Below are 12,176 nucleotides of genomic sequence, written 5' to 3' on the forward strand. Positions count from 1 at the left end.
ACAAGGCTAAATTAAATTTTGATCTGTGTAATGTCAATCTTATTTGGGGAAAGAGTAGCAGGGAAGTCAGTTTACCATATGATGTTTTGTCAGAAATTAGTGCGAATAAAGTGTGTTCTAGTACGGAAGGATCTTGTGAAATTCCTAATATTAGGAAAAATATTGATGTCTGCCATGTGTCCATACAGAGAGATTCTAGAGATGAATTGTATGAGACAGTGGAGAAATGTAATTTAGCGGAAAGTCAGAAGGACGAATTGTGTGAATTATTGATATCACATAGTGATGTTTTTAGCGATCGGCCTGGTAGAACACATCTTTACGAACACAAATTTAATGTTATTGATAACTCAACTTTTGTAGGACCGAAATATCCCATTCCGTTAAAATACGCTAGCGCTGTTGAAGAGCAAATTGACATTATGCTAGATTATAATATAATTGAACCATCATGTAGTCCTAATTTGAATCCACTTGTTATTTTACCTAATAAGGATAACACGGTAAGATTGTGCATGATAATTTTTGAAAGACTACATTGGATGAATTTGAACTTGGTGACAAGGTTTTACTCAGAGTGCCACTCCCGTCATCAGCAGAAGCTGGTCAATTTTCTAAGTTTTTCTTGTTATATCAGGGATACTTCACCGTAGTGAAACGGATTGGGAAATGTGCTTATTCATTAGAAGACAAGGAAGGAAATATTGTAGGCACATACAATATAAGAAATCTTAAGAAATATATCATGTGAGTTTGTTGATTAATTTTCATTATTATGTTAATTCACCATGTTTTATGAAGCTGGCATTGCGAACAGGACTTCAGTGAAATTAGCGTGTGTTGTGATAATAAGTGAAGCACGGCAGTGCAATAAACTCCAGTGCTTGGAGAAAGTGTATATAATGAAATGTCTTCGAGAACTGCTTTTGAACACTCAATGAACGTTTGAAACGACAGAAGTGAGAAAGAAATGTAATCTGTATATAAATAATACTGTATAATCAAAGTGAAAATGATAATTGATAAATGTTTTATATGTGTAACAACGAACATCCAGATGGATGATACTATGTACCCAAATTTGTAAAGGGCATTTTTATACATGTATCTATGGTGTACTCGATTTCAGGTGATTGTGTAGATATTTCATGAATCAATCGATTCATTTAATCGATTATTTCATGAGGGAGGCGTTCTGTAACCGTACAACAGGGTTACAGACTCCATTCTGTATTTATTATTATTATTATTATTATTATTATTATTATTATTATTATTATTATTATTATTATTAACCTGATTCATTAGATTTTATATATTCTGTTTCTCATCATTTAGACTGTAATAATTAGGTATCGCGTATATTATTGTATTTAATCATAGGTTAAGTGAATATGTTTGTAATTATTCTGTATTGTAGTAAGTGAGATTTGTTGGTTTCATATTGTCATGCTGTGGCTTGTAACTTTGGCTAGATGAGCTGGCATAGTATTTTGCAATCGAGGCTATGTTTAACTGGGAATGTTGTGTACAAGGAGATTTCCCGGTGACGCATTCGGTATAGTCATTCTTGGACCGCTTGGGTACGCTTAGACAGCGCGTGACTGATGACATCAGTGCGTGGACACGTGATTGCGACCAAGTGTCAGTATTCGCCAGCTACTGTATGTGGAAGTGGAAGGGATGAACAGTGAGTGGGGAGATGAGTCGTCATCGCGAGGTTATATAAAGTCAAGGCGACGGTGGGGAGAGGTATTCTGTTCTTACTCAGTTCATAAGCAGTTGATATCGTGCAGATCATATGTTACAGTCAGAGGTATCAAATGGAAGAAGTGGTCTTAGTGTGATGGTAAGAGCTAAGAGTTGTGTTTTCAAGAGGTCCGGTAATAATCGAGGAGGTCTACAAGTGGTGCTTGTATCCGAGCAGAGACGGGTACTATGCTGATAAAGAAACATCATCATCTTGTGAGGATGGACTTCACAAGATGTCTCCATAATATTTTCAAATCTCTTATAATATATTGAGTGGACGTAATTACATTGGAGCTCCCTACACGCGTACATGGAATGTAGGCCAATTCCTTGTTATATAAGAAGACTACAACAGACGGCTCCCGACTTCAGCTCACAGGTTTTCCCAAGAATTTCAAGTTCAACAGCGGTGTATGCAGACAACAGGTAATTAAAGCATCAGACATGTTATGCATTCATAACATGAAGAAGAGTGTAATCAGCGGCGATATCACATCTCACTTCAAGTTCATGCCAATAGCTTTTTTTGTTTAGATTAAATTTTCCTTTTCTTTGTACCGCAAATCTCACGATATAATTCTTTTGTTAAATTAAAAGACGTAAATGATTGTTCATTGTGACGTAAATTTAGTCATAAACTCAGTTTTATTTTTAATTATAATAAGTGATTCCAGTTCCATGTACAATCCTCAATTGTGGAAATGCAACAGTAATTTAATATTTTCCTGATCCATATCCGTGTATATTGCCAGATATGTGAGTTTATCACCTCACGCCTTGAGATAATTGATATAAGAGGTATGCTCTACCGAATTTTGTTGTTTTTCTTAAAAAAGCAACTGGCGCTCAAACAAATGTTATGTATATTGTGTGAAGGAGATGTAAGTAAAAGAGTAGTGGTCGGAGTAGCCACAATGTTTGTTCTGTAGTCTGTAGTTAAACTGTTCTCATCCAACCAAAGTTCCCGTACCGTAGCTTTCCATCACCAATTAGTCACAATGCCATGAACGGTCCATGTTGTAAAGATGTTGCTCTTTGACTTTCCTGTTTCCTAAATGTACAGAGCTGGCAGCATGGTCTTACGGACCAAATGCAAAATGTAAATTAAAAAAAATTAAAAAAAACGAACGAGACTCGAACCGGCTAGACACGGTGTCAGACCATATAGCCTTGACTTGTTAACGATCATGGCCACCCAGTGCGCTGATCTACCGCGGGCTTATCGATAGAGATAAACCCTAGAATGGAAAAAGAGGTTCATTTATTTCACTGGAGGATAGTACTTTTCACTGAACAGTTCAGGTATGGTGGTCATTTTCTTGTAACCCGTAACTGGTACCTGTTTAAGGACCGATTTCATCAAACTCCCTTAAGGATTTAACGTCACGTTAAACTGATTTAACGGGATAGTTAACAGAATGGCTCTTTATGACTTAACTAGTACATAAACTCGCCGTTAAAAACTCTCTCTTAATTTAACGTAGCACTCTAGCCCCGTTAAGCTGCTTACTTCGTATTTAAAAAAATGTCTGGAAGAGATTTTGTGTTTGGTGCTCTGTAGATTACCTTCAGAATGCTGAAAGACAGCCAGTTTCACGGAGAAGAAGTGTCATTCTTGAACTAACGGAAATTCAATTTTTGGAGAAATATAGTTTATCTAAACCTGTCACGAGGAAAGTGTACGAAGAGATAGAAGTAAGGTCAGAATACCGTAGGCCTACAGGATGAAATTCAGCCCTGTTTCTAATGCACCAATCGCTGATTACACTGAGACATTATGCAATGTGGTCATTCACATCGTTACGGGAAATATCAGTGTTTTAAATTCCAGAAGAGAGATAGGTAGGCGTACTTAAACTAGTTTCCCATTAACTTATTCATATGTAAGAAACATTGTGTTGAAATATAAATTCAAAGGAATAGAGAGCATAAGAAAATGCAGCCCACACCATGTATAACTTGGTAGGCCTAATTTCCAATATTATTTTGCTACTGTAGTTATTAATGATGTGTTCAGTTAATAAAATTCAGCTTAAAAATCTCTAAATGGTAATACAAAAGGCATATCTCACCCAATAACAAGAAGCTTTTAAAACGAAAGCGTCATTTCATAGAAGATGTAGATAGGTATTATTAACTTATTAACATGTAACAAACGTTACATTTTGTACTGAAATATTAATTCAAAGCAAGGAGGATCATAATCAAATGTAGTCTATACCATGTATAACTTGGTAGGCCTAATTTCTAATATGATTGTACTACTGTAGTCATTAACGATGTGTCCAGTTAAAAACATTCAGCTTTAAAACCTCTGAATGGCAATGCAAAAGTTATATCTCACCCAATAACACGTCAAGGCTATATGGTCTGACACCGTGTTTAGTCAGTTCGAGTCTCGTTCGTTGAGAATATCTCTACCATCAGAATGTTGGCCGGCAGGGTAGTGGAGGTGGTGTTATATAATTTAAAATAACTAGAATGCATGTCAAAAGTTTGTATTAAATTCCAGACATCTCAGCAGTGCTCATATCGAGGTTTACGCAGCTATTTCTTCGTTTATATTAATATATTGTTAACTTATTGACATGTCACAAACCTTACATTTTCTATTGAAATATAAATTAAAAGGAAGGGGGATCATAATCCAATGTAGCCTACACCATATATAACCTGCTGGGCCTAATTTCTAATATGATTGTGCTACTGTAGTTTTTAATGATATGTACAGTTAATAAAATTAATTTTAAAAACATGTGAATGGTAATACGAAAGAGAAATATCACACAATAACAATGCTTTAAAACCAAAGCATCATTTCATAGAAGAGAGATAGGTACTATACTGATACTCCTTAACATATGACATGTAACAAACATTACATTTTTTAATGAAATATAAATTCAAAGCAAGGGGGAGCACAATCAAACGTAGCCTACACCATGTATAACTTGGTATGCCTAATTTCTAATATGATTGTGCTACTGTAGTTTTTAACGATCTGTCCAGTCAATAAAATTCTGATATTGTGAAATTCTGCATCACAAATCGTCATTATAAAGAGGCTCAACTTCGTCGCCGATTAATGCAATAATCTTCGAAGTAATCTATTTACAGTAAATGCTGGAATAAATATACCACCTCCGGTCTTGGACAGGTCCAACTCGTTCTGCGAATAAACTGCTTTCATATGTTGCCCTTCTTTCTTAGGTTGCCGTACAGGTATTTCTAATGGAACCTCTTCTTCCGCAACAAAAAAAGAGTACAGGAGAAAGGTGACAAATGAATAAAATAATGCCCGGCACCGTTCAGAAGTGCGGTATAATGTTAATGCTACACACTGCTGACTTGATCGTTAACGTTAACGCCGCGTTAGTTAACGAGCTTCTTATAGCGTTCTGTGAAACGCGATTTCTATAAAGCCATGTTAAAATCCTAACAAGGTGTTAATTAAGGTTCCATTATCGGATTTTTAACAGTAGTTGATGAAACTGTCCCTAAGTCTCTTAAATCGTCGCCACTATGGTAAACTAGCGAAAATGATGAACTAGGGAACCTTTGGAACTGAAGTTTTGGTCTAGATTTAATTATGTATATAATTTATACCCTCTGACAAAGGCACACATCTGCAGCTCGTTCTGTATGGCTAACACATAAAACCAATCATAAAATATAAAAATTTGATATGACATGAGTAATCACAACTTCGTTCAGCTTTCCAAATGTTTTGACAATTTGCACATTTGTTAGTTTGCTAGTGGGGGAACGAAATTTATCTGTGGAAGGCAACGAAAGACAGGATGTACGGAGTTCGACATCATGCCGATAGATATAAATGTGTACTTACGACATCTTGGCGAATATGCGAAAACGACTTCGCTGATAGAAAGGTATTTTTCTTTAAAAAAAGTATAAAATTCGTAGTCGTGAGAGGTTCATAGTGTTTTTATTGTAAGGAAGACATGACAGTCTATAACTTGTACCAATTTCAGCAGTTGAAACATTCACTTTTCCTCAATATCGCTGTCAATGACAGAGTTTTGTATAGATAGAAAATAACATTGGTATCTCTGTCGAGGAAATAATAAGACTCCTCTACGTTACCCTGGTACGGTTCTATCCTTAGGTCACACAGTCGCGTGCCCTGCCATCAATGAAGCATTTAAGAAAGCACGTGTTTGACGTTATTTTTCTTTAAATCATGCTTTTTGTATCGTTTATGCTATATTCTTTTCTTGTCGCTAGACTGCGAACCAAAAGCCTGAATTCATCTCCGAACCCCTCCACAGTGTTCATATGGAGTGCGGGCACATATCGCAGTTGATGGTGATTCGTCCGTCGGATGGAGTTGTTAAGTCTTAGTAGACTCCTTGGTGCTACTCGGCAGGAGTAGGCTATGAGCCAGCATCGGGTTTCACCCCCTCCCTATCATGTACGAGGGTTGGAACTTAAACAGTGGCAACACTGCTGTGGAATCTAATGTTGTGGCTGATAGCACACGTTGGTTACATACCTACCTTACCTCAGAGCAAATGGACTCGCCCTTCCCACATCATCTGCGTGCACACAAGCGAGAGAAACACAGTCACGTGTGAGCTAGCGGTCTAACGTAATGTTGTCACTATGTTTTACAAACAGGAACAACGGATTTGGGTCAAGATTGAATGTGCCAGAGATCGTACAGCACGACAGTGTCATCAAGGTCTTCAAGAGGCTTGCGGGGAATCTGCATTGCCTTACAGAGCAATGACACGTTGGGTAAATGCTTCAACGATGGTCGGCAAACTGTGGCGGATATTCATCGGGCAGGTCGTCCTACGAATGAAGAAGAAGTGCGTGCTCTTGCCACGTTCCTGGACAGTGATCGAAACCAGACGATTCGTGAGCATTCGCTTCAGAACTGTTGCAGAGATTCGACAGGCACTAGACCGCTCCATTCGCACCATCAACAGAACAGGCTCTGCTAAAGGTATACTACGACTTCCACATCGCTGGCAACGGGTTATACACAACGCTGGTGACTATATTGAAGGACAGTAAAGGTTGCTAATATGTAACTTTTTTGTATCTTTTGTAAATAAATAGCTGCCACTATTTAAGTTCTAACCTTCGTATTATGTCAATCACTTAATCTCGTTAACTCCTCTGATGAGCTTGACGTAAGGAAGGATATCGGGTCGTAAAAACTCACTACGAAAATTCATCTCACTTCATACTGACCCCATAGAGCAACGGTACAAGCGCTGGACATATATGCGTTACACATTCTTTTCTCGTATGTTGGAAGAAACTTGTCAACATAGCAATGGTTACATTATAGTTGTGTACTTCCTCTCTCGTTCGCAATTACCACAACCTCACTTACACCTGTCACAGGAGGAAAGGGTTTTCGGTGAAATCCGTTGTCTAAGTTCACAAAAATATTGAGACCGAACACGTGTTAGCTTTCTTTAGAGCAGCCTGGTAGGTCTAAGGAAATTTCTTTGTTTTTCCTATTTTCCTATTTTCCCATTTCTTCAACGAAGTAAAGCTTTCTCATGACAGAAAATGTATGAAATTGGAAACACAAATAATGTAGGTGGGTTGGATTACTATAAGCCGAAATTGTTTCGTGCAATTAGTTTTCGCCGTTTTAGAGTGAAGCAAACCAGTGGCGCCAAATGTAGCAATTTTTCCACTAGACCTAGCGGATTCGAGATGGTTTTATTTGGGGGAATTTAATATATATATATATGTTCATGTAGGGATTTAGTGGCTATTTCGACTTCTTCTTGTGGCATAAAAACATTTCTTTTCATTTCTGATAAATGAATTTAGATTATTTTAGTTTCGTGCTTGTCGTTTGTCCGTGCTTTTATGTTGGCCTGGCTGCACCAAACACAAGCACATGATTACTGTTTATTATAATGTGCGTTTACAGTGTATGTTGCTATTCGATGTGTTGTAGAAAAGCTTTTCGTGAATATTCACGTGTTATTTTTGCGCGATTTATCAGTGCATTAAGTGAAATGAATTAGGTGAGATATTTACAAACTAGAATCGACTACTTGCAAAGGAATTAGGTCCATCAAAATCCGACATTTATACAACTCAGCTGTTTAAGCAAGATATAAAAGTAGAACATGTAGCAGGAAATTAAAAAAATGTACGAAAAAGGTATTGGATGTGTAGATGTCAATTACCTAACTCACTACCTTGCTAAGAGGTCTCAAATATTGTGCCCATTCTTTTGTGAAGCCCACAAACCGCCACTGAAATAACGTGTAAACACCTATAATTCGAGCAATCATATTACATTAATTAGAAATACGTTATTTCGATATGAAATGATCATCTATCTCTAAACTTTCAAAATTTATTTAGTTCTCTTGCTGAAATAATATCATTTACAATCAATACCTGGTTAGAAATCGCTATGGTTGATCTAGGTTTACGAAATAATCGTTAGAACTATATTTTTTAATATTAACCTGATATTTAGAAATTTAAGATCTGCGTTCATGTCCAGGATTAACTGATCAACAGTATCGCTGACACAAAATATGTTAACATCGCCAGCTAACAGTGTTGCAGTACCACGAACTGATAAGGGAGCTGGTTCTAAGATTGTTCCTTGCGATTGTATTATTAATGTCAGTGAATTTAGGTGAATTTAGTATTAACTTTGTATTTGTATCCTCAGCCCGTGGATGTCCAGCTTCTGTGGTGCGGTTATGGCATAAACATGATGACCCTCCTCTAGAACTGTGTGGTGAGAAGCAGCCAGCAGACAAATGGCAGTTCATGTCTGAAGGCAGCAGTATTCGTCTAAGGTAATGTTAAAGTGTTATCACAATTTGTACCATACATGCATACAGTGAAACTCTTCAATAGTGGTCTCCTTTGGAAATTCGCAAAATGTCTGTTATTAATAAATGTCCGCTATTCATAAAATAACTGGATTTGGGAGCACATTTTCCATAATATGAACACTCACAGCTGTAGCAGGAAAATAGGCAAGTTCCATCAATAGAATTAAGTTTAACCGTAGGCCTAGGACTGTAACACAACGTAATTTGTTTTGTTTATATTAGTATAGTGCAGTATAATACAATATAGTGCAACTTTTCGTAAACCAAAATGAAAAAATCATAAGTGGAGTCACATGCCTCCCCTAGTGTACCGTCACTGTATTGTCCTACATAGGAGGCTTGCGGTGGTGTCTGAACGACGCACTAGCGCCAGCGTCTTGGAACGGTGTAGCATTCCAACTGATGATCCACTGCTACACTGGGGCGAAACACTGGTAATTTCATTATTGAAAGAGCCTAAAGTCTTAATGAGCTTAAATCATCACATTATTTACCTCTTAAATCTTATCTGAGAGTTTTTGTAGTGGAGTCACATTTATCTTTATTTTATATGCATTTATACTTCTGAAATAATATCAAGTCACCGTGCATCTCCACTATGGCTGAATACATTTTTCAGTTCCTCATTTTTAACGGCATCCTTACATGATATCACTTTAGGGGAATTTATCATCCTCTGCTTCACCTTCAGGCTCGTCCTGTTTGATACAGTAGTATCAGCAGTCACATATTGAAGGTTAAGGATACATTTAACATCTGTTGATGGATCCTCCGTCTGTAATGGACTCGAAGTCTGCTGCACCATCACCGAATTATTTTAAAAGTTACCAGTTCAGATTTAGGCTTTTTTATTTTCCCATTCATCATTTCTGTAAACGTGTTCGACACCATATCTTTTATATATAAAATGTATTCAATAATAGTTGTATGTATTGCCCCCTATTTACTCGGTCTAACTCCGCGAGCATACGAGAGATCCCAAGGTGGGCGTTCGTTTGGTAGCTGCCCAAATTTTAGGGCCATTTAAAGGACAAGGGTTGACGATAATACAAAAGAAAACCATTTAAAAACAGGCTTGACATTTACTTTAAATATGCACATATAAAATAAAATTTAACAAAAATTATCTCTTGCTGAACGTTGCCTGAATTACTCACGAATTAACAATTTCCAAAATAAATATTCATTTTATGTTCACATTGATAGATTTTTGCTGACTATAACAAATATGGAATATTATGCTAAAGGAATAAATAATAAAAATTAGCCTTACATTCTGGTTGCGCAAAAATTAAATAAATGGAAGAACTCCTTCCTATCCGTAACATCTTTAAATATAACACTAGCTGAATTACTTTAAACAACAAAAATATTAAATGTCCACTTAGTGCACCTGGTTGATGACCATGCTATCCCTAAACCTAATCTGTATACTATATTACAGAAAAACAATTATATCGTTGATTTCTAGCCCTAAATTGGATATCATATCAGCATCATCATAATTATTTTTAAATAAATATTATTATATGAGTATTTAGAGTCGACTATGGCTTTAAATATGACTGACTAAACGTTATTTACATTTTACATCGCAATATTGTACTTAGCTTGTACTCGCTTATTTTTAGAAAATTAATCGACCTTATTCAGTTCAAACTAAATCATTTTATAACTGGATTCATTCTGTCACTAATCTTTTCCTTAAAATTTAAACAACAGTGCACAATAAACGAACAAAATCACTGACAACGCTGGAATAATCTGGCCCACCGTGATGAACACGTGTTCAGATTAGGAACCACATTTCAAATAAATGACACTGAAAAATATTTATAACTTCAATTTCATTCATTCCATGTGCTCGAGATACTCGAAATTTATTTACAAAGTTATATTCAAATCCTGGGGTTTATTTTTATTCATGACCTTTATGGGGAAAAGAAGATTGGATCGCGTCGACTGACGACCATCTATTTAATTCTATATTTTCAACACCTGACGTGACATGTGATTGAACAGGAATTATCACTGAATCGAACCTTACTTGAACATTACAACGACGATATATTCCAAAATCATTTTATTATTCAGAAGACTGGGTCATTCAACCGTAATATTTTCTGTTGATACAAGAACTGTTTTATAACTTGAGCTCGTATGTTGTGTGCACTTTCATGTGTACTTAAAGGTGTTTGATTTAGAATTAGGAGGAGTGAGCAGGTATGTGAAATTACACACTACATTAACATAAGATAATTGTGGTTAAGACCAGACGAAAACCTACTCATAGAAGATGATAAGATTTCTACCACTTAGTCATGATTTGTACACCCCTTTTCCGGAACTGGACTGGTATGAACTTGATATCGTGAATATGTTAAATAGTGTTCGTATGAGTACCTGTATAAAATTATCTAGATTAGGATTAGTGTTATTTGTTTGACATCCGTTTTAACTTTCAGGAGGTTCGTAACATTTGGATGCACGGAGGGGTATCGTCCCTGGTTATAGTACAACTTTAGACAGAAGTACCCTTTGCAAAATGTATGATATGCCTTGATAGTGGCTTTGAATAATTACTTCTCCTTTGGCCATGCAGCAGAATATTCGGGAAAGCCAGAATGTACCACAATGAGAAAGAATCAGACAAAGCGTATTGATAGTTGGAGGCCAATTGAACAACGTAATAACTCAGAATTTCTGCTGAGCTTTCTACTGGTTTCCAATAATGTATTACTTTCATTTGATCTAATATTATATGAAGAAAGAAATATTGGATGTGAATCTAAATGAAGAGCTGTGAAGTGTGTTTTTCACTACATTGATGACACGACGTCAATGGATTTGACGGGAGCCTAATTTTACAGCAAGTGATTGACTAAATTGAGACAAAACGCATTAAATATGTAATAATTCTTTTTGAATGATTCCCCTCTATGGCGTTTAAAATGGCGACGTATACTTGGACGTTTATAACAGCATGAACCTAAGCTAGATCGAAACACACGCCGGGCATCGTCTCGAATCCCCCTGCCATTGAATACCCCTAGCAGCTTGAGACTGAAATTTAAAATTCTTGCAGGATGAAATAATGGTCAAGTTACAGCATAGAGGTGGAGAATGAGGAACAAATTCTATCGCTCAAATTCTGAATGTTAATCATTGGTTTCACTAATAGCTGAGTTTCTTCTTTGTCTGAAAATTGTTAGTGGAGATAGATATGGTAGTAAGTTTCCAAAGCGTAGGTGTCGTAAAATATCGAATGCTTAAAGGATGTCTAGAAATACCGTGGGTTCGTCATTTTTCTCTTGAATTAGTATATCATAATATGCTGCCTGGAGTAGTTGGATTAGTGTATGTTTCAGGCTAGTACAGAACCTATCTACAGTGAAACATAACAGTCATATTTTGGGAATAGTTCGAAAATGTTCTAAGAAAGGTGAAATCTAGGAGCTCTGCAGGTCGGAATCAAATCAAATCCGTCCCCTTCCCGTTGTGTTATAAAGGGATGTGCAGAAGCGATGAGAAATTGAAGGGGTAGGGGCAAAATAGTGCCAAGCAACATTTTCT

General features: G+C 36.5%; 1 protein-coding gene across 1 annotated transcript in view; it reads left to right on the forward strand.

Moving 5' to 3' along the window:
- The window catches only part of LOC136878592 (bone morphogenetic protein 1), a 148,284-nt gene that overhangs the window by 73,064 nt on the left and 63,044 nt on the right, over positions 1-12,176 (forward strand). Inside the window, exon 9 of the mRNA XM_067152094.2 lies at positions 8,435-8,564. Coding sequence (XP_067008195.1) covers positions 8,435-8,564 — 130 coding nt within the window. The remainder of the gene's footprint in view (positions 1-8,434; positions 8,565-12,176) is intronic.

Source organism: Anabrus simplex, chromosome 1 (genome assembly GCF_040414725.1).
Source record: "Anabrus simplex isolate iqAnaSimp1 chromosome 1, ASM4041472v1, whole genome shotgun sequence".
NCBI classification, from domain to species: Eukaryota; Metazoa; Arthropoda; class Insecta; order Orthoptera; family Tettigoniidae; genus Anabrus; species Anabrus simplex.